Source organism: Chiloscyllium plagiosum, unplaced genomic scaffold, assembly GCF_037043375.1.
Source record: "Chiloscyllium plagiosum isolate Xiang-an unplaced genomic scaffold, Cpla_swu_hap1 HiC_scaffold_30, whole genome shotgun sequence".
In the NCBI taxonomy this organism is placed as follows: Eukaryota; Metazoa; Chordata; class Chondrichthyes; order Orectolobiformes; family Hemiscylliidae; genus Chiloscyllium; species Chiloscyllium plagiosum.
In genome coordinates, this window is record NW_028270168.1 from 51374791 (window position 1) to 51398830 (window position 24040).

Sequence of the window (24040 nt, forward strand, 5' to 3'; positions counted from 1 at the left end):
TGACTATTGACCATCAACACCTACACTAACAGTTATACCACACACTTTCATCTAATTGAGTCCCTCGTGCTCTTTCATACCAAGAGAAAACAGGCCATAGTAAAGCAAAAAATCCAGATGGGTGGTGGCCTGCCTGAAATTCAACTCCTCACCCATTACGTGACTGATCCTGATTAGATTTTCGTAGGTTTTGGGCATCGAGATGAGATTCTCACTCGGGAGCGATGAGCTGCCTATTAACAAGGATTATCGCTAGTTGTCAACCTCATTAACTTCAAAATTCACCTCCTTAATATACAGCGTTGTATCCGTCCAACTGCTGCGAGGAAAATAGATGCCAACAATTGCTGACGTGAAGTCAGAATGGGTAGTTGACTTAGTTTGCTGATTCTGGTGTGGCCAACTCACTCAACCCGAGCCTCTTGACTGATATGGGGGACTGGACCTGACTTGTTGAACATGGAGTCCCTTCTAATGGCTGTCCCCCTTAGTGACTGAGCACTGCTGACAACCATGACATGCTTCTGGTCTTTGTGTCTCCTGTAAATGACAAGAAAACACAGAAGTACTGTGAACTTGGTAACTCTGGCTAAGGGGAAAGTCACATTAAGGCAAGACAAGTTTGGGCATGAGGGAGGATGCTGAAAGCATTCAGAAAGGCTCAAAGTGAGTGAATGCCAAGAGAGTGGGCAACTAACCCTAAGATGCAACCTGTGAACTGAGTACCAGTTCCTTATTATAGTCATTATTATTTTTAATAAAATGAATGTGAAATGCAAATAATTAAATTCAAACATTTTACTTAAACCACAATTGCCCAGATATTCCAATAACCAAGGGCTCTGGAGCAGTGCAGGCTGGAGTTACACATCAGGGCCACGTAGAATCCCTGATGACTTTGTAGGAATCATGCGGGAGGTTGAACCTTCCAATGGGCAATCCCCTGCGACTTGAACCCTCCCAAAATCTCCTTAAAGTCAGAGACATCAGAGGATTCCGATTCCCTCATGCGGGGCAGCATGGTGGCACAGTGGTTAGCACTGCTGCCTTACAGCAACAAGGTCCCAGGTTCAATTCCAGCCTCAGGCAACTGTCTGTGTGGAGTTTGTACATTCTCCACACATCTGCGTGGGTTTCCTCCGGGTGCTCCGGTTTCCTCCCACAGACTAAAGCTGTGCAGGTCAGGTGAATTGGCGATGCTAAATTGCCCATAGTGTTAGGTGCATTAGTCAGAGGAGGGTGGGTTATTCTTCGGAGGGTCGGTGTGGACTTGTTGGGCCGAAGGGCCTGTTTTCACACTGTAGGGAATCTAATCTAATCATTAAAAACCTACTTGAACTCCTGATTATCTATTAAACTTAAACCCAACCCACCACTGATGGAGCAACTACACCACTCCCCTCAACCACTGACAGCCTTTGCCCAGACCTCCCCATCCCACACAACTCCCTCTCCCATTCCATGACCTCACTGAATTTGACAGCCCCTAGGCCCTGGAGTAAACCCGTTAGAGCTGAGAACCAACCCCTCCAACCTGACCCCTGACCTATGTCAAGAATTCAATTATTTACATGGCATCTTCACCCATTTGGTACCTAATCTCCATTACCCACCTCCTACCCTAGACTTTCACATACCTTACATGCACTCTTTCACAGAAGCTGTCAGTAGCCAGGAATCTCCAGTGCAGGAGATGTCTAAAGGCAAGTGAGTATTTTTCAATCCAATTAGGATTGGAAATACAGTATCTGACCCTGATCAGAATTTCTGGGCCTATTTATGAAAGTCCAGTTTTGCAATTAATTTCCTTTCATTACCATCAGGTCAGTTTGCAATAAATGGTATACTAATGGGAACAGTAGTTAGATGCTGCATGAGGTGAGAATGCTGATTAATTGGCAAGTGGACTTTGATTTGCAGAAGCATTGCCATGTAGAATGCAAGAGGTCAGTGAAGACTGACAGTCAACTGCCAATGTTTATTTAAATTGACTTTGATTGGCCAAAGCATTGCCTTGAGGAATGGGCCAGAGAATGCCTGCTGTCTATTTAGTAAGTTGAAACAGAGGCAATGCACGCACATATTCTTTCTGCCTGAAAATAACAGGATCCGGTACATTGATATATAGAGATTCCAGTATCCCCAAGTGCGCCACACTGCAATATCACCAACTTACAATATTAAATTGGCTGCCAGCATGATTTGCAGCACACTCAGGATAATCTAACTAATGCTGTCCAATTGCAGAATCATAGCCAATGTTGGAAGTGTGGACTGGTTGTATAAAGTCAGTACCATGCCTAGTATGAAGATAAAATTCTCCAGTCTTTGTGGTGTATGTCCTACATGGCATCACACCAGCATTGAAATACAGATATCATAATATTCATTGGGGAGAGAGGCAGAACCTTTTTGGTATGACAACATCCTGTTAATGGTTACCACTGCTCACGTTGTTATTCTACAGTACTCCACCTTATCCTCTGAAAATTCAGTCAAATGTGGCCAGTCCATGCGTTTGTGTGATCTCCGATAAGCAATGATCTGACTAGGACAGCTGCTATCCCACAGGATGGCTTTGATGCATTTACTTCAGCAACAGGTTTTCACAGTGAACAAATAGCTCAGGCTGTATTTACAAGATTATTAATAAGATCAGCCTTAGAGTGTGTAGAAGCCCAACGTGTAAACTGACCAGTGAAGATAGGTTTGTGATAGACAGTTGTGGAGAACCCCCAGGCTAACAGAACGTTTCTTACACATAGCTGCTCATTCATATCTAACAAATATCGTCTATGTATTCAAATTTGATTTTATTGTCGTGTGTACCCAAGCATTGGAGTACATGTACAGTGAAAAGCGTACAAAGTCACCATTCTCGGTCACAAAAAACAAAAGCAGTAATAAAAGAAACAGAGTGAACAGGGAAGAAAACAACATCTAGATTTACAGAAAGAAAAAATGTCCAGATCTTCAAGTTCCATCTCAATAAAAGTGTGTGGCATGCTCAGCCTCCGATGCAGACACCTAGACCTAGCTGCGGCTTGCAGTCTTTTGCTGATGCTGACACCACCATCTCTAATCACTAGGAGGAGCTTTGTAGTGGTTGCCACAGTCCCCAGTCACGGGGAGGAGTCTTGAACCTTTCAGGAGAACTTTTCAAGGGGTACAAGGTTAGTTGTCATTTTGTTGAAGAAACATTTCTTATGGAATCCAACAAAGATGTCTGTGAGAGCTGGGCCTTGTGGAGACCCCACGGCAACACCATCTATTTCAGCAAACATACTTAAAACTGAACCCTCAACAGTGTGAGTTACTGAGTTAATTAGTTCAGTGAGTACTAATTCAGGACAATGGTCAAGGGATATAGTGCTGCAGTACAAATGTCTATGGCTCCCTTCAATGGTACATTGGTGAACAGGTGAGTGAAATGAACTCCCTTCGAGGGTTTTGGTCTCTCTGTTACTGAATTCTGGCACTCTGTCAACATCTTTCCTACTTTTTCTTGCCTCCTCATCTTCCATGTCTCTACACATCACTTGCCCTTAATGTGCAGTATCTCAGAATAGAATTTACATGAAACATATAAAGTGCAGTGGAATTGCGGTCAGTTGAATCACAAGGTCATCTGCTTGTGTGCTTGAGGTCTTAGACAGCTAAGAAGGTCACTCTATAACCCAATACCTCACAACTGCACTCGATGCCAAGGAGAATCGACATTTCGGGCATAAGCCCTTGGTCAGGAATTGCTGATGAAGGGCTTATGCCCGAATCGTCAGTTCTTCTGCTCCTCAGATGCTGCCTGACCTGCTGTCCTTTTCCAGGACCACACTCTCGACTCTGATCTCCAGCATCCGCAGTCCTCACTTTCTCCTGCAAGTAACATTCAAGCTATGCAGATAGCAGGCATTGACTGTTTCTAATAAGAGACAATTTAACTACCGCTCCTTGACATGCAATGATGTTACCATCACTGAATGCACCACTATCAACATCCTGGCAGTGAGGCAAACCTCCAGTGGACTCATCATATGAATACTGTGGCTACAAGAGCAGGTCAGAGATTTGAAATACTGCTGAAAATGTGTTGCTGGAAAAGCACAGCAGGTCAGGCAGCATCCGAGGAGCAGGAGAATTGATGTTTCGGGCATGAGCCCTTCTTCAGGAATTTGAAATACTGCAGCAAGAACACACCTCTTGACAACCCAAAACCTGTCCATCATCTACAAGTGAGGAGTGTGATGGAATACTCCCTCCTTGCCTGGATGGATACAGTTCTAACAACACTCAAGAAGCTTGTCACCATCAGGACGCAGTAGCCCACTTGATTGGCACCACATCCACAAACATCCTCCTTCTGTTACCAACCGCTCAGTAGTGCTCAAGGCTGCTATATACAAGATGCACTGCAGAAATTCACCAAAGATCCTTAGACAGTACTTTCTAAACCCATGTCCATTTACATCGAGAAGGACAAGAGCAGGAGATACATGGGAATACCACCACCTGCAAGTTTTCCTCCAAGCCACTCACCATCCTGACTTGGAAACATATCACTGTTCCTTCAGTGTTGCTGGGTCAAATAGCATTATGGGTCTAACTACAACACATGGACTGCAGCAATTCAAGGAGACAGCCCGCCATCTCTTACTCAAGGGCAACTAAAGATGGGGAATAAGTACTGACCAGACAGCAATGCCCATGTCCTACAGATTAATGAAAAATAAAAGCTTGGGAAGCAGGCGGGAGACAGGGTAAACATTCATCATTTCCATATGGGACACTGGTAAAGAAGGTAAAAGCACACAGGATTCAGGATAACATGGCAAGTTGGATCCAAAATTGGCTCAATGACAGATGCCAGAGGGTGGTGGTAGTAGGTTGTTTGTATGATAGGAGCCCAGTGTGCAGTGACATTCCACAGGGATCAGTGCTGGTTCCCTCATTGTTTGTGAGATATATAACTGATATAGATGAATGAACAGGGTGGGGGGAATGAGAAGTAAGTTTGTGGATGACTGAAAGATTGATCGAGTGATTAACAGTGAGAAGGAAGGTGTTAAGTTACAGGAGGAAATAACAGCTTACTCAGATAGGCAGATCAGCGGCAGAAAAAAATTAACTGCAATAAATATGAGATGATGCACTTTGGAAAAGGAACAAGACAAGCTTTAAATTGAGGGGTGATAGATATGGGACAGATGTCAGAGGTAGTTTGTTTACTCAGCGAGTAGTAAGGGTATGGAATGCTTTGCCTGCAACGGCAGTAGATTCACCAACTTTAAGTACATTTAAGTCGTCATTGGACAAGCATATGGATGTACATGGAATAGTGTAGGTTAGATGGGCTTCAGATTGGTATGACAGGTCGGCGCAACATTGAGGGCCGAAGGGCCTGTACTGCGCTGTAATGTTCTATGTTCTATGTAAGGGAGCATTCATTGAATGGCAGGACAATTGGAAGCTCAGAGGAACAGAGGGATCTTGGAGTATTTGTCCACAAATCCTTGCAAGTGTTGGGACAAGTTAATAGATTATTAGTGTGGAATAGATTATAAAAGCAGAGAGATTATATTGGAGCGCTGCAAAACTTTGGTTCGACCAGAGCTGGAGAGCTGTATGCAATTCTGGCCTCTGCACGATAGGAAGGATGTGATTGCACTGGAGAGGGTGCAGAGGACATTCACCAGGATATTGCTTGAGTTGGAGCATTTCAGCTATGAGGAGAGGCGGATAAACTTGGGATGTTTTGTTTGGAACAGAGAAGGTTGAGGGATGCCTTGATAGAGGTCTAAAGATTATGAGGAGCATAGACAGGGAAAATTGGAAGTAATTTCCTTCAGGTGAAATGTCAGTATCAATTTTAAGGTGAAGGTGAGGAGGTTTCGAGGGAATTTGGGGGTAGATATTTTCAACTAGACAGTGATGGCATTCTGGAATGTACTACTTGGGAGTTGAAGTGGAAAACCTCACAACCTTTAAAAAGTACTCGGATGAGTCCGTGAATTGTCATCACATTCCAAGGCTGTGGACGAAGTGCCGGAAAATGGGACTAGTGTTGATAGGTTGGTACAGACTTGATGGGCCGAAGGGGTCTTCAGTGCCGTATCACTCTGAATCATCAGGATCACTAACCTTCTCAGTAAAGGAATGTATGACATCTATGATTCCCTCAACCATCTATCCCGTTGAGCAGCCTATGGGGTCTTTCCACCTTGGCACAGATTACTGTGGTTGTCTCAGCAGACATTTTCATGCTCGCCCCCTGCAGGTAAGTGAAAAGAACCTCATCATCAACAGTGCCTGAAGATGAGTTGTTACTGATGTCTGTGTGATGGAGTTCTTTACAAAGCACTGGACCCATTTGGAGAATGTATCAGTGAAGCGTTGCCATTATTGTAATATAGCAAATACAGCAGAGAATTTGTGTAAAGTGAAGGCCATGGATTAACGCTTTGTGAACACCCCTGACAGTACAGCACTCCTTCGATGTTGCATCCTCCACTATTTGCACAAATCTCTGGAATGAGACAGTCTGCTGTTTCAGCAGTGCAAGATTAATTTATAGTGCAGGCAAACTCCAGGGTAATTCCTTCAAAAGCATTTTGTTTGCTCCTTCCTACGGCTTATGAACTTCATTCACCTGTAAATTTTGCCTGGTATGATTCTGCACTGGATGCTCAGTTCCTCAAACACAGTGGGAGCCAAAGTCATATTATAAATAGCATTATAGCAGAAGTAATGGAAGCAAATGGAAACCATCTGTTGCAAAAGACAGTTTATTAGAACTTTAGACATAAGGAAATAACTAATAGAGTCTTTAGGTTGAGAAATCCACAGGAATATTGTGCTGCAAATTCTCATTGTGTGTGTTAATCATATTCTTGGAATATAAGTGCTCATCTCTGGTTGCGTTGATAGTTGTTTTTACAACTGATTGCTGTGACTTGGTGGACCATGTAGAGAGTATTAAAGGAAAGATCATCCTGAGTTGATGTCTGTGTGAATGACATATATAAATGGCAAATGTAAAGCCCCAGGGAAAATCGATGTACAGAGAGATCTGGGTGTTCAGGTCCATTGTTCCTTGAAGGTGGCAACGCAGGTCGAGAGAGTGTTCATGAAGGCATAAGGCATGCTTTCCTTCTTTGGACAGGGTTTTGAGTACAAGAGTTAGCAGGTCATGTTACAGTTGGTTCGGACTTTGGTTTGACCACATTTGGAATACTGCGTACAGTTCTGGTTGTCACATTACCAAAAGGATGTGGATGCTTTGGAGAGGGTGCAGAGGAGGTTCACCAGGATGTTGCCTGGTATAGAGGGTGCTAGCTATGAAGAGAGGTTGAGTAGATTAGGCTTATTTTCATTCGAAATTCAGAGCTTGCGGGAGGACCTGATTGAGGTCTAAAATATCATGAGAGGTACAGACAGGGTGGATAGCAAGCAGCTTTTCACTAGAAGGGACCCGATTACTAGGAGTCACGAGGTCAAGGTGAGAGGGAAAAAGATTAAGGGAGATATGCGTGGAAAGTTCTTTACGCAAAGGGTGGTGGGTGCCTGGAACATGTTGTCAGTGGAGGAAGTCGAGGCAGGCACGATAGTGTCATTTAAGGTGTATCTAGACAGATACATGAATGGGCAGGGAGCAGAGGGAAACAGATCCTTAGAAAATAGGTGACAGGTTTAGATAGAGAATCTGGGTTGGCACAGGCTTGGAGGGCTGAAAGGCCTGTTCCTGTGCTGTAATTTTCTTTGTTCTTTGTAAAGACAAGAATGACTCTGATTTTCAGAATGTATTTCAAAACTTCAGAATGTCCCAAAGTGCTTTACAACTCTAGTGATTGTAACGAGGTCAGCCAAGTAGACCTTATAGAATGAGTTCCCTGCTTGGGGCTGTTAATCTGATCTGATCAGGGAGCCCTGGCTGACAGATAAGAACAGTAATGTCAGACATTCTGTTCACTCTGAGAACTGGCTCTGAGAGGGCTGGATCAGTGTCAAGGACTCTCCACATGTAAATAACGGGTGATTTGGTGATGGGATACTGGCCTCTGTGGAGTTATTTCAATAACCGCTGAAGTTTCTCAGAAGTGTGAGCACTATTTGTATATTTACTGTGATCACACAATCAAGGAAAATCCTTCCTGAAGAGTGGATTGGAGTTATGTGCAATCCAGGTTCAGAACTGGTAGCAGTTTCTTTCTGAGCTGGATGTTAGTGAATTAGGATAGGCTCCTTATCAAAATATAGTTGATTTCATGCACAGTTTGAGCTGGATTTATTTGATTGATATCACAATTCGACATTTGGATTTGATTTTAAGATGGACTGCATTCCAGAGGGCTTCAATTTTATCCTGACACTAGTATTGGCACAGACAGAGCTATTCCTCCTGGGTGTGCTGCATCTACACTGGACTGAGAAGTATGAGGTTAGCCACTTAAAATAGAATCATATGGAATTACAACTCAAAATCCCATTTGGCCTGACTATATCATACCAGTACTTGTACTCTATTGGTCATCCTCTCACCCTTCTTCACTTAATCCTATTATCACAAGATTCTGCTATTTTCATCCTTGCGCACTTTGCCCAGATTTCCCTAAAATACATCAATGATTTTCATCTCAAATAATACTTGTAATCGCAAGACTCACATTAGTACCATTATTGGGATTAAGAGTCAAAAATAGAAATTGCTGGAAAAGCTCAACATGTGTGACAGCACCTGAAGAGAAATCAGAGATACCATTTTGGGTGGAGTGATCCTTCTTCAGAACTGGGAAGCATCACTCGACTCCAAACGTTAACTCTGATTTCTCTCCGCAGATGCTGTCAGACCTGCTGAGATGCTCTAGCAATTTCTATTCTTGTCTTTGAATTACAGTATCTGCAGTTCTTTCAGTTTTTATTAGGATAGAGTGTTTTCATCATTTTTTTAGTCATGACAATAATGACCCATGGTTTTGATCTCCCCCACAAGTGGGAACACCAGACTAGACTTTGCCACTCTGGTGCTGGACACCTCCACATTGAGTGACTGAAAATGAAGGTGGAGCTGACCTTAAATCCTAATTTGCCACCTGACTGCTGCTAACCACCACTTTGATTGTTGCAAATGTTGAGAAAGTGGTGCCCTGAGGCTGTCTGAAAGCGATGGCTGGTTCTACAATTGAAATGCCTGTCTGGACCTTGTCTGCCCCAGAAATTGAACTCTTCAGCAAAAGGGTAGGCTTATGAAGCAGGTGTGAAGTATGTCAGCTCAGTCAGGTTCTGAACCTTGGGGAGAGCCTGAAGTGTAATATTGACAAGTAATTTTAAAAGCTTTGCCAATTTCAAATGGAATTACGTAGTTGCTAATGATAAGTTAAATAGAACATAGAACATTACAGCACAGTACAGACCCTTGGCCCCTCAATGTTGCGCTGACCTGTGAAACCAATCTAAAGCCTATCTAAACCTACACAGTCCCATTTTCATCCATAAGACTACCCAAAGACCATTTAATAGTTAATGTTCCCATTACATTAGCTAATCATTATATACAGTCTTTAAAAAGTAAGAAACTATTACCTTGAGCAGAATTAAATGTTGATATGTATTAGAGTACTTCTTCCAGAGGATAAAATGCAGTTATGATTCCAAAATATTTAGAATCTTGATTAGATTAGATTACTTAAACAGGCCCTTCGGCCCAACAAGTCCACACCGACCCGCCGAAGCGTAACCCACCCAGACCCATTCTCCTACATTTACCCCTGCCCCTAACACTACAGGCAATTTAGCACGGTCAATTCACCCAACCTGCACATTTTTGGATTGTGGGAGGAAACCCACGCAGACACGGGGAGAATGTGCAAACTCCACACAGAGAGTCGCCTGAGGCGGGAATTGAACCCAGGTCTCTGGCGCTGTGAGGCAGCAATGCCAACCACTGTGCCACCGTGCCGCCCACAATCTGATTTTATTGGGTCATCTGGACACTGTACTTTGAAGTTACAATGATTTAAAGTCCAGACATCTATTCAGCCTTAGAAATAAACTTAAAAAATGCTGGTCTTCTTTGATTGAAACTCCAGCTGCGAAGTGTTGAGACCATCACTGTTTTTTTTTTATTTTTCTCATTTTGGGATGGAACTGTGAGCTGAAGTTGAATATCAAATTTGAACAACAACAAACGGACCCCACCACCAGGGATATATTTCCCTCCCCACCCCTCTCCGCCTTCCGCAAAGACCGTTCCCTCCGTGACTACCTGGTCAGGTCCACGCCCCCCTACGACCCACCCTCCCATCCTGACACTTTCCCCTGCCACCGCAGGAACTGTAAAACCTGTGCCCACACCTCCTCCTTCACCTCCATCCAAGGCCCTAAAGGAGCCTTCCACATCCATCAAAGTTTTACCTGCACATCCACTAATATCATTTATTGTATCCGTTGCTCCCGATGCGGTCTCCTCTACATTGGGGAGACTGGGCGCCTCCTAGCAGAGCGCTTTAGGGAACATCTCCGGGACACCCGCACCAATCAACCAAACCGCCCCGTGGCTCAACATTTCAACTCCCCCTCCCACTCTGCCAAGGAGATGGAGGTGCTGGGCCTCCTTCACCGCCGCTCCCTCACCACCAGACGCATGGAAGAAGAACGCCTCATCTTCCGCCTCGGAACACTTCAACCCCAGGGCATCAATGTGGATTTCAACAGCTTCCTCATTTCCCCTTCCCCCACCTTATCCTAGTTTCTAACCTCCAGCAACATGATCCCCTTGACTTGTCCGGACTTGTCCGACCTGCCCAGCTCCTTTTCCACCTATCCACTCCACCCTCTCCTCCCTGACCTATCACCTTCATCTCCTCCCCCACTGACCTATTGTACTCTATGCTACTCTATCCCTACCCCCACCCTCCTCTAGCTTATATCTCCACGCTTCAGGCTCTCTGCCTTTATTCCTGATGAAGGGCTTTTGCCCGAAACGTCGATTTTGCCTGTCCTCGGATGCTGCCTGAATTGCTGTGCTCTTCCAGCACCACTGATCCAGAATATGATTCATTTGCCAGTTGCATGCTCATTCTGAAAGTTTACTGATTTCTTCTTATATTTTGCCATAACCCATAGGCAGCACGGTGGCACAGTGGTTAGCACTGCTGCTTCACAGCGCTAGAGCACTGCGTTCAATTCCCGCCTCTGGCAACTGTCTGTGTGGAGTTTGCATGTTCTCCCCGTGTCTGTGTGGGTTTCCTCTGGATGCTCCGGTTTCCTCTCTCAGTCCAAAAATGTGCAGGTTAGGTGAATTGGCCACGCTAAAGTGCCCATAGTGTTAGGTATGGGTCTGGCTGGGTTGCGCTTTGGCGGGTCGTTGTGGACTTGTTGGGCTGAAGGGCCTGTTTCCACGCTGTAAGTAATCTAATCTAAGAATTAATTGTAGCAGCATCCCTCATCCTATTTCCCCAATCTGCATAATGTTAGGCTGTCCCCTTTGGACTAAAGACAAATGAATTGGAGTACTTTGTATATGGCAATATGCTGGATCCTGTGCAGGAGCACAGCAGTTCATAAACCCCTGTACGGGAATTGTTGAAAGTTTGTGTGCAGGCAAAGAAATATAATTTAACAGCTTCTTAAATGTTGACCTCTATCTGGAGGAGACTAGAATAGATTGGCTTGAAAGTCTTGCTCCAGTTTAGGCCCGATATAGCATGCTCCACTCAGTTCCAGATGCCACACTTCGGTTGGGTTGGGGGGAGGTTCTGACCTTGGAGGGGAGTAGCACACCTTCGGCAGAGTTATACTGCAGCCAAAACGGTTCAGTTCTGAGGACAGGTTATGCCAACTGCATTTCTTTTTTGACTACCAAAAATGAAAGGATGATAGAATTGTTTAAGATGACTAATTGATTTGATATGATAAACAAGGAATAATTATTTCCTCTGTTAGGGTCCGGAACAAAGGGGAGGGATGTTAATATCTGAGTTAGGTTGTTTGAAGGTGATGTACTTCTTGACATATAGGCTCCAGAAATCTGTAACTTCCTGCTTTCAAAACAGAGATTTGGGTTTTTTGCAAGACATCTAGGACTCTATGACTCTAATAATATGAAAGTTGAGGAACCAAGGTGCCATAACCATGGTAGAAGAACAGTCACCCCAAGGCCACAGCAAATCCCACCATGAGAGCTGGAGAATGGAAACGTCAATCTAGAATAAAAAAGAAGGCATCCAAAGGGCACTGGCTGCAGGGATATGGGAGTAAAGCAGGAAACTGGCACTAGGTAACGATCCTCATTTGAAGAGCTGGGTACAGGCACAATGGGCTGAGTGGCCTCCTTCAGATTGTAACAAGTCTGTGATTCTGGTCTCATTGTGGTCACTGTAAATACTGACCAAGAAAGCTCTTCTTTTCTTTTAGTATCCTAAATCATGACAGCAAACTGCGCCATGCCCCCCTCAGAAGCAGAGGCGGCGCAAAGGGTGGGGGGTGGCAGGGGGCACGGTTGGTGCATGCGGGTGCGAGGAAGGGTCCAGGTGAGAGGAGATGGGGTTTGGTGTGGGGAAGGGTCAGATAAAGGAATGGGGGGGAAGAGATAGATTATAGTTCCCTACAATTTAAACTACTCAGTCCAGCTTTTGGTTGGAGTTATAGAATATTTTTGATGCAGCGAAGTATTCAGGAAAATCTGAATTTGCACATCCCCATTAGTGCCCTGCCATATCCCATGAAATGGAAACACTCACGATTAAAGCTTTGATTTTAATTTTAGCAGCAACCAAGTGAGGTCTCAGACTCAAATCCTAAATGCTCTCCGCCCCTTCCCCCCCCCTCTTTCTCACACCCTCCATCATCCTTGCGCTCTCTCTACCTCATCCTCGGTCTTTGCTCTTCCATCATTCCTCAACCTTTTTCACCCCTCCCTCACATTGGCCTCCCAATCCTCTTCATTTGATTTCAGACTTGGGAAAATCTGCTAACTGTGAGAGATACAGCAGACAAGGGAAGCTGCCAGATTGACTTATGTTGATCTGGCTGCAGAGATTTGCTTTTTCATTTCAAGTTTGCCTGGAGATCCTTTGCCTGCTCCCAAAAGACTCATTATTAACAAAGAGTTTCTCCCTGTGGCAGAAGCCAAGAGCTCTGCCAAGCTCTGTACAAGTGGCTGTGGTTAACCGTAAACCAGACACAGAGCCCTTCACATCTGAAAGAAAAATTGAACTGTGCTGGATAGAGAGGATCTTCCATGTCAGAATCTTTGGAATGTGAATCCTTTTGGCTTACACCAATATGAAGCTTCTTTTTGAACCTTAAATCAAATAGTTTACTTTTTATTAAATAGACACCAGATGAGAGCAAGGCAGAATAGTGCAAAGACAGTTTCTTTAACTCTCAGTCAGGCGGAGTTAAAGGAATGACAGAGACATAATATTGTTTATGCTGGGTGAGCTGTTCTTAGTCAGGCTGGGAAGGTTACTGCGCTTGGCTTCAGTGTCCTGGGCAAGACTTGTTCTTGTCTTCCTTTACTGTTCTGTTCTCCAAACAACATAATAAAACACTTTGTTCCATTTCAATTTCAGGATGCAAACAGCAATGGGAGGGCTGTTATTCTCCTGTTTGTCTAGTATACGGTCCAACTTCAGCCTCTGTATTTGTGTGTGTGGGTGTTTGCTTGTGTGTGAATGAGATAGGAGGAGATCAGCTCTGCCTAGGATTTATCACTGCCTGTGCACGATAAAATGGAGTGACCTGTCAACTGCAGATGCAGGATGACAAAGCCTCCAGGATAATGCTGGGCTTCACGGGAATTAAAGACTGACCTCTTAGATATGGTTGTGAGTAACACACATAGAAAAAGAGGGATTAAAGAACATTTGTTTGATTTAAGTTTTGTGCATAGCTGTGAAATATCAGTTTAAATTGTTGCTGACAAAAGCAAAAAGAATGGTTTTGTGGAGCATTTGGAGACAGAAGTAGTGTAACAATACATTTCTGAAATTGGTAACTTTGTCACGGGAGAATGGTATCTGTGTTTATGTCGATATAAACTCTTGTAGAGTTTCTTTCTGCATAAAGCCTAGGAGAATGTTTCTCTTGGCCCTAGGTCTACATTTCAAAGCCTTGTTGGAATTAAGACTGTTCTTAAGAACATAAAAACTCAGGAGCAGGAGTCCATAGCCTCAAGCCTGCTCTATCCTTTACCAAGATTATAGATACCCCTCCACCTCAACTTTATGAGTTCTAGACTCACCAGCCAAAAGAAATGCCGTCTTGACATCTACCCTGTCAGATCCTCTCAGAAACTTCCAGTTTGAGTGTGATCACTTATATTTCTAAATGTCAGACAATACAGGCCCAATTTACTCAATCTCTCTTCTTGGATAACTGACTTAACCCAGAAATCGATCTTATCAGTCAAGCAATTGATAACCTTAATTAGAAATTAATACCAAAATTACACACACTACTACAGTTGTGGTTCTCCCAATTACAGCAAGACTTCAATCCCCTTTCAACAAAGTCTAGTGTGCAACATACCTTCCTAATAGCTGGTTGTAGCCGTGTGTGAAATTTTCCACAACACAAACTAGCTGGAAACAAAACATTGAATTTTTTTCAAGGAGTTACATACAGCTCTTAGGGCTAAAGGATACAGGGACAAGAGGAAACTGGAAACTGGTTTGAATGATCAACCACAGTCATATTGAATGGTGCAGAACTGAGATGGTATGGGGAAATGAGGTGGAAGAGAGGACTATGAGGAGTATTGGAAGGTGATGTGGCATGAGTGATGTGAATATTATTTGTCACTTATCAGTTTTGCGACCTTTTGAATGTTGCTGTACATCATGCAATCATCGGCGAGCATCCCCACTTCTGACCTTTATGATAGAGTGAAGGTCATTGATAAAGCAGCTGAAGATGGTTGAGCCGAAGACACCATCCTGCAAGAACTCCTGCATAGATGCCTGGAGCTGATATGACTGATGTCCAACAGCCACAACCATCTTATGTGCCAAGTATGATGTCAACCTGTGAAGAGGTTTCCTCCATTACCATTGACTCCAGTGTTGCGAGGGGTCCTTGATGTCGCACTCAGTCAAATACAATCTTGATTTCAAGGGCTGTCACTCTCAACTTACCTCTTGAATTTAGCTCTTTTGTCCATGTTTGTACTAAGGCTGTACTGAGGTCAGGAATTGAGTGGCCTTGACAGAACCCAAACTGGGCATCAGTAAGTAGATTATTCCTTTTGGAAGTGCTGTTTAACAGCACTGTCACCGACCCCTTTCATGATCGAGAGTAGAATGAGTTGGTGGTTGTTGGCCATGCTGGTTTTGTTACGCATTTCGTGGACAGTTTTCCACATTAGAACATAGAACATTACAGCACAGTACAAGCTCTTATGCCCTCGATGTTCCACCGACCTGTGGAACCAATCTGAAGCCCATCATGCCTATACTATTCCATTTTCATACACGTTTCTCCAATGACCATTTAAATGTCCTTAAAGTTGGCAAGTCTACTACTGTTGTAGGCAGGACATTCCACACCCCTATTAGTCTCTGAGTAAGGAAACTACCTCTGACATCTGTCCTATATCTATCATCCCTCAATTTAAAGCTATGCCCCCTCATGCTAGCCATCACCATCTGAGGAAAAAGGCTCTCACTGTTCACCCTATATAACCCTCTGATTATCTGATGTCGCAATTAAGTCACCTCTCAATCTTCTAATCAGATGAAAACAGCTTCAAGTCTCTCAGCTTTTCCTCATAGGACCTTCCCTCCATTACAGGCAACATCCTAATAAATTGCCTCTGAACACTTTCCAAAGTTTCCACATCCTTCTTATAATGCTGCAACCAGAACTGTAGGCAATACTCCAAGTGTAGCCACACCAGAGTTTTGTACAGCTGCAGCATGATCTCATGGCTCTGAAACTCATTCCCCGTACCAATAAAAGCTAATACACCCTATGCCTTCTTAACAACCCTATCAACCTGGGTGGCAGCTTTCAGGGATCTATGTACATGGACAGTGAGATCTCTCTGCTCACCAAGAATCTTACCATTAGCCCAATACTCTTTATTCCTGTTGCTCCTTCCAAAGTGAATCACCTCACACCTTTCCACGTTAAACTCCATTTGCTACCTCTCAGCCCAGCTCTGCAGCTAATCTATGTCCCTCTGTAACCTGCAATATCCTTCAGCACAGTCCACAACTCCACGGACCTAGTGTTATCCGCAAATTTACAAATTCATCTTTCTACGCCCTCATCCAGATCATTTATAAAACTGACAAACAGCAGTGGCCCCAAAACAGTTCCTTGCGGTACACCACTAGTAACTGAACTCCAGGATGAACATTTCCCATCAACCACCACCCTCTGTCTTCTTTCAGCTAGCCAATTTCTGCTTCAAACTGCTAAATCACCCACAATCCCATGCTTCCGTATTTCGTGCAAAAGCCTACCATGGGAACCTTATCGAATGCCTTACTGATATCCATATACACCACATCAACCGCTTTACCCTCATCTACCTGTTTGGTCACCTTCTCAAAGAACTCAATAAGGTTTGTGAGGCACAACCTACTCTTCACAAAACCATGTTGACTATCCCTAATCAACTTATTCCTTTCTAGATGATTATGAATCCTATCTCTTATAATCTTTTCCAACACTTCACCCAGAACTGAAGTAGGACTCACTAGTCTATAATTACCAGTCTACTCCCCTTTTTGAACAAGGGAACAACATTTGTCATCCTCTAGTTTTCTGGCACTATTCCTATAGACAATGATGACATAAAGATCAAAGCCAAAGGCTCAGCAATCTCCTCCCTAGCTTCCCAGAGAATCCTAGGATAAATCCCATCCACCCTAGAGATTCACCTGTTTTCACACTTTCCAGAATTACTAACACCTCCTCCTTGTGAACCACAACCCCTTTTATTCTCACTGCCTGTATCTCAGTATTCTCCTCAACAAAATTGTCTTTTTCCAGTGTGAGTACTGACAAAAAATATTCATTTAGCACCTCTCCTATGTCCTCAGACTCATCGCCCAACTTCCCATTAGGGCCTCGATTGGCCTAATCTTACTCTAGTTGCACTTTTATTCCTGACATACCTACAGAAGGCTTTAGGGTTTTCCTTGATCCTATCTGACAACGACTTCTCATGTCCCCTCCTGGCTCTTCGTAGCTCTCATTCTCTTTTGACCTTTTCTGGCTAACTTGTAACTCTCAAGTGCCCTAACTGAGCCTTCACATCTCATCCTCTTTCTTCCTCTTGACAAGAGATTCAACTTCTTTATTAAACCACGGCTCCTTCGCTCGACCACTTCCTCCCTGCCTGACAGGTACATGCTTATCAAGGACACGCAGTAGCTGTTCCTTGAATTAGCTCCACATTTCAATTGTGCCTTGCAGTTTCGTTCCCATTCCGATGCATCCTAAATCTTGCCGAATCACATCATAATTGCCTTTCCCCTAGCTATAACTCTTGTCTGTGGTATATACATATCTATTTCCATTGCTAAAGTAAACATAACCGAATTGTGGTCACTATCACCAAAACCCCTCAAGGTTCCCAGAAACACAATCTGAGACATCACGAACCCTGGTACCTAGGAGGCAACACACCAACCATGAGTCTCTCACATTCCCACAGAACCTCCTGTCTGTCTCTCTAACTATGGAGTTCCCAGTGACAAATGCTCTGCTCTTCTCCCCCCTTCCCTTCTGAGCAACAGGGACCGACTCAGTGCCAGAGACCTTACCCTGGTATGTCGTCCCCCCTCCAACAGTATCTAAAACTGTACACTTGAGGGAATTGGCCACTGCCTGCCCGTTCCCTTTCCATCCCCTCACTGTAACCCATCTGCCTTTTTCTTGTACCTGAATTGTGACTACCTCCCTATAACTCCCCTCTATAACCCCCTCCACCTCCCGAATGATCCAAAGTGCATCCAGCTCCAGCTCCAGTTCCTAACACGGTTTTCGAGGAGCTGGAGTTGGGTGTACTTCCCGCAGAGGACGTCAGCAGGGACATTAGTGGTGACTCTTAACTCCCACATTCTGCAGGAGGAACATTCAACTGCCCTAACCTCCATTCCCACTATTCTAAATTCCCAAAGAGACAATTGAAAAATAAAGAGAAGAAAAGACGAGTTACCTCACCAATACGATGCACAGAACCCTTTTTTTCGCTTAGAAGAGGAGCAGGATGGGTGGGAGGCACTGCCTAAGTAGTGTTTTGGGTGATGCAACCACCCAAATATATTACTTCACTTACTCACCAGTCCTGTGTCCGCTCCTGCTCAGCATACGCTCCACCTATTCGTGAGGTAGGTTGTTAAAGCAGTAATTTACCTTCCCAGTAGTCCCCTGGTTGTCACTCCCTCTCTTCCTGCTACTAAACAAAAATAAATGCCAGTACTGTAACTGAACTGGAACACCTTGGCTAGGGGAGCAGCAAATCCTCTTGTTATCCTGGTACCCGTGCATAATAATGTTCCTGATTTTCCCTCCTGCCTTGTGCAACATACCTGCTGGGTTGCTTGTCACTCTAAGCTGTTGCCATTTCCATTGCAAAGCCATTGTCTGGCAGTATCCTGGCTGAAGTGGGGTAGAGAAGTTGGAGGAAAGACAGTGACCCAGCTCAATGCCTTACCCCATTGAAACAAAATACCGACATTCTCGGTGTTCATATGGTTACCTACCCTGCAGAGGCTCCTGCATTTGGCTAGAGTTGTTCAATATCCTGAAGGGCTTAAATGAAGTATATTGGGAAAAATAGTTTGCATTGGCTGGAGGCTGGAGGCAAGAGGAGAGACTGGTTTCATATCATTGCCAAAAAAGTAGAGGAAAGAAAACGTTTCCAACACTGAGTTATTGTGCTATGAGCTGACGGAGCTGGAAACAGATTCAAGACAAAATTAGGAAAATGCTGGAAGTGGACTATGGGGAACGGGGTAGAGAGTGGAATGGGAATGGCACAGGAACGATGGGCTGAATTGGCCGATGTTGTTTGATTCAGAGTTCTCAGTAACCTGTCTTCTTCTCCAACATGTCATATTTCTAGGTGATGGTTAAACGTTGTTGACAGATATTGGTGCAGAATGTGGACTATTTGGATCACCATCCTGTGGGTATTCGTCAGTGTTCAGACAGTGACCGGAGGCAGAGTGAAAAAACACAGAGGTAAGACCATGGGACTGGACATTTACTGCTGTCCAAGAGGGTTCAGTGACTACAGAGCAAGGGTCATGATAGAGGTCAGTGCTCAGTACGTAATGGTCAGGATCAGAGATCAGTGTTCATGGGGCAGAGGTCAGGACCAAAGGACAGTGGTCAAGGGAACGGGGTCAGGATCAGAGGTCAGGGTTCTGGGGGGGATAATGTTTAAGATCAGAGGTCAGTGTTTAGGGGTGGGGTTGGGATCAGAGATCAGTGTTAGGAGAGCAGGAGTCAGGATCAGAAGTCAGTGTTCAGAAGATAGGTGTCAGGATCAGAGATACGTCTTTGGGGGTAGGGGTCAGGGTCAGAGTTCAGGTGGTAGCGGTCAGGGTCAGAGGTCAATGTTCAGGTTGGAGTAGTCATCCCTCTTTAATTTTTAAACATCTCCAGCAAATGCCTCTTTCCCTGATGTCTGCTTTTTCCAGAACATGCTGCTTTCTGCAAGGAAACAGTTCCAAGGCCCCCTCTTCATATGGAGGCCTTGCTATCTGATGCTTTGCAGAATATCCAACCAGAAGGGCATCACTGGTCAAGTTTTCCCAATATTTCAAGAGTATTTAATTGATAGAGAAGTGTTTGCAATGTCCTGGGTTTGTGAATGCTGGTATATAAATGTGAGTTGTTTCTGTATATAAATTTAGATTGTTGCAGTAACAGCTTTTGGAGTCACTTATGGAGCTTTACTTTCTCTAGATATTCCATGCCCTCGTGTACATGGTGATGGATGGAAATTACAGAACCAGGAGCACTATGCTAATGTTTCAGGTACCGTCCCACACTTCAGAGTCACCCCTTAATCCCCAGAGTAGGCCTCAATCCCACCGGAATCTGCCTGAATGCCCATTAGCTATTGTGGAACCAAGAAGCACATGATAGCATGAGTAGGCACTGTCAACAATTAAAACTTTGATTTCAATCTATGTCTCTCAGAAGTGATACATTACTGGCTAACTTCTGTCTTTGATACCCTTATTCATGTTAAAAGTACACCTCTCTGAGACAACCTTTACATTGGTAGCCACAAATGAATATGTTCAATGACTAACTACGATAGTGACCAGTGGCAAAATTAATCTTCAGCTCTGTCAAACCAGGTTTAACTCTGGAATCTGACTTGTCCAGTGTCACCATCAGCTGAGATTATAACATTAGGAGTTTATAGAGTCCTGCCATCCAAGTGGTTACCTTTTATTAAAGCTCTGTCTGGCTTTCCCTACAGGTTTTAATTTGCTCAGGAGGTTCTCGCTTTTTAAGACACCAGCAGTGAAGAAAGTTCGAAGTCCAACGGGTTCTTTAATCGTGAAGTTGGGAAGTTTATCACTCATCAGACCCACTGAGTAAGTCCCCACTTGTGTACTGATTGAATCCCAGAGAGTTATGAACAGGGCTATATGAGTGTTGCATTGAGGAAAGGACCTAATGGGATTGCTGTATGGAATGATAGAGTCCTTGAAAGGAACCTTGATTATTAAGGGAAAATGATGGGGGAGAACTTCTCTGGGATGGTGGAAAGTCTGGATAGGGTGTTTCTCTCCTGATCATCTGCTGTGTTTACAATGTAAGAACTGTAGCAATTTGAGACATCCTGTTAGAGCAGCTTCTCCAGAACCTCTGGGAACCACACTATGACCAAGCCTTACCCAGAATTGTCAGAGGCGGTCAGGGACAGCCTGGGGGTCCCGTAGACCCTGATTGCCCCTCAGGGGGTTGTGGGGCCATCAGTCCCATGAGCCTTTTTGACATCAGAGGGGTCAGCGAAGGGGGCTGGGGGATAAGCATATCCCAGCACTTCAGTCAAGAGAAACCAATCAGTGCTTATGCCTATGAATGCTAGCACTGTGTACAGTGTATTTGTATGAAAGCTTGAAGACTTCATGGTAATGGGATCTCTATGATCTGGTATTTGAAAGTGATTTGTGGAGACTTTAGGAGCTGGTCTTCCTCACTGAGTTTACAGCGGACACTGTCCATGGGAGGCAGATCAGTTCGCTGAACAATTTGTAAGAGTATCAGACTATCAAGATTGTAGTCAAGATATTTGACTTTCTTACAATGCTTGATTAATTATGTAATAGCATTCCACACAAACCTCTGAATCTGCTGTACTGTTTGACTGTATGCAGTTGTAACTGTATGTGTATCCTATCATTTCCCTCTCATGTGGCAATGTGTGATCCGACTGTCACTCTCCTGTACCTGGAGAGACCATCTAAACCTTCAATGACTCTTGATATGAAGAGTACCTGTGAAATTCTCCTTTAATTATTTGCTCTTGCAAAGGAACTGAATATTTCTCATCATTACTAAGCACTGCAAAAGGAAACAGAGTGTTTCATCCTGAATTCCTGTTGCTCCTTAAATGCTGGTAAAATGATATCTGTATTATTGGCTTGCCACTGCTTCCAGTTTAAGCATTGTTTCGTAGTTTATGAAGTAAGTGACCTGTTAATTTCATAACATGTAATAAATCTGACTAAACAGTTTAGCCTGTTCACATTGGAATTTTCTGCTTGGTAGAAGAGAATGGAGAATGTTATGTATTACAACGATGTGCATTTTGTGATTAAGTGCATAAATATTCATCTATTACTCTTCATACAGCATACACAAAGACTGCACAGTAAACTCAGTTTGTAAAGAAAGCACAATCATGTTAATGTTGTAGCGACACAGCATCAGTACAGTACAAAGGAGGCCATTCAGCCCACTGAGTCATGTTAACTCTCTGCAAAAAGATCCAATTAATGCCATTGCCCTGCACAAACCATGTAGCCCTACAAGTTAATTTCCAGTTTCTATTTTGAATATTGATTATCTCTTGGCTAAGAGACAGTGAGTTTTGGTAACACTTGTTGCAGAAAATTGTTCTTTCTCACAGCCACTTTGCATTTCTTGTATAAACCCTTAAAGCTGTTTCAACAGCTACTGGGAACAGGGTGCCTTGTTCAGCTTATCTGCAATATTAGAGTCAAGGCGGTGAACCTTTGGAATTCTGTGTGTCAGAGGGTTATAGATTCTCCATTGCTGAATATGTTTCAGGCCAGGATTGACAAATCTTTGGTCTCTCAAGGCATCTGCAGATGTGGGGTTGGGTGTGAAAGTGGAGATGAAGGCCAAAATAGCCATGATCACAATCATTTCATCCAAGGTGAACAGCAGGATTTTCACAAGTGTGATCAGGAGAACTTTCTTGTCCTTAAGTTCTTGGTCCAGTTTGATGGAGGGATTGCTAGATCTCATGTTGGGGAGTGTCTATGGGGGATCACTTGGATAAATGTGATCATCATACGATAGGGTTAATATCAGCAATGAGAAAGAGCAATACTCGGTGAAGCAATTCATTTCAATGGGATTAGAAAGGATTTAGCGAAGGACAGTAGAAACAAATACTTTCAGGAGGTACAGAACTGAAACATCAGGTGAAGGTTAAGGAGGAGATGTTCCAGGTGCAGACCAGGTTTGTTCTATCATGGGAAACAAAGCCAGGGCATCTTTAATGATGAGGGAAAATACAATGAAACAAATAAAAAGGATGTAAGATGAATGTTAGAACCAGAATTATTCAAACCAGCACCAAATAATATAGCTCCTGATGCACCAAAGCCAGTCTACCATCTACAAGGCACAAGTCAGGAGTGTTATGGAATACTCTCCACTAGTCTGGATGGGTGCGCTCCAAAAACACTCAAGAAACTCAACATCAGGGTAGATCGAGTGAATCCTTAGAAGAGTATAGAGAAAGTAGGAGTATACTTAAGAGGGAAATCAGGAGGGCAAAACGGGGACATGAGATAGCTTTGGCAAATAGAATTAGGGAGAATCCAAAGGGTTTTTACATATATATTAAGGACAAAAGGGTAACTAGGGAGAGAATAGGGCCCCTCAAAGATCGGCAAGGCGGCCTTTGTGTGGAGCCACAGAAAATGGAGATACTAAATGAATATTTTGCATCAGTATTTACTGTGGAAAAGGATATGGAAGATATAGACTGTAGGGAAATAGATGGTGACATCTTGCAAAATGTCCAGATTACAGAGGAGGAAGTGCTGGATGTCTTGAAATGGTTAAAGGTGGATAAATCCCCAGGACCTGATCAGGTGTACCCGAGAACTCTGTGGGAAGCTAGAGAAGTGATTGCTGGGCCTCTTGCTGAGATATTTGTATCATCGATAGTCACAGGTGAGGTGCCAGAAGACTGGGAGTTGGCAAACGTGGTGCCACTGTTTAAGAAGGGCGGTAAACACAAGCCAGGGAACTATAGACTGGTGAGCTTGACCTCAGTGATAGGCAAGTTGTTGGAGGGAATCCTGAGGGACAGGATGTACATGTATTTGTAAAGGCAAGGATTGATTCGGGATAGTCAACATGGCTTTGTGCGTGGGAAATCATGTCTCACAAACTTGATTGAGTTTTTTGAAGAAGTAACAAAGAAGATTGATGAGGGCAGAGCAGTAGATGCGATCTATATGGACTTCAGTAAGGCGTTCGACACGGTTCCCCATGGGAGACTGATTAGCAAGCTTAGATCTCATGGAATACAGGGAGAACTAGCCATTTGGATACAGAACTGGCTCAAAGGTAGAAGACAGAGGGTGGTGGTGGAGGGTTGTTTTTCAGACTGGAGGCCTGTGACCAGTGGAGTGCCACAAGGATCGTTGCTGGGCCTTCTACTTTTTGTCATTTACATAAATGATTTGGATGCGCGCATAAGAGGTACAGTTAGTAAGTTTGCAGATGACACCAAAATTGGAGGTGTAGTGGACAGCGAAGAGGGTTATCTCAGATTATAACAGGATCTGGACCAGATGGGCCA

The 24040-nt window shown here is 43.8% G+C and overlaps 1 protein-coding gene across 5 annotated transcripts in view; it reads left to right on the forward strand.

Moving 5' to 3' along the window:
- The window catches only part of col16a1 (collagen, type XVI, alpha 1), a 371262-nt gene that overhangs the window by 36974 nt on the left and 310248 nt on the right, over positions 1-24040 (forward strand). For all 5 annotated transcript variants that reach the window (XM_087976933.1, XM_087976932.1, XM_087976935.1 and 2 more), the window contains exons 2-4: positions 19073-19191; positions 19921-19992; positions 20447-20564. In XM_087976933.1, the coding sequence (XP_087833059.1) occupies positions 19110-19191; positions 19921-19992; positions 20447-20564 (272 nt within the window). In that variant the 5' untranslated portion in view covers positions 19073-19109. The remainder of the gene's footprint in view (positions 1-19072; positions 19192-19920; positions 19993-20446; positions 20565-24040) is intronic.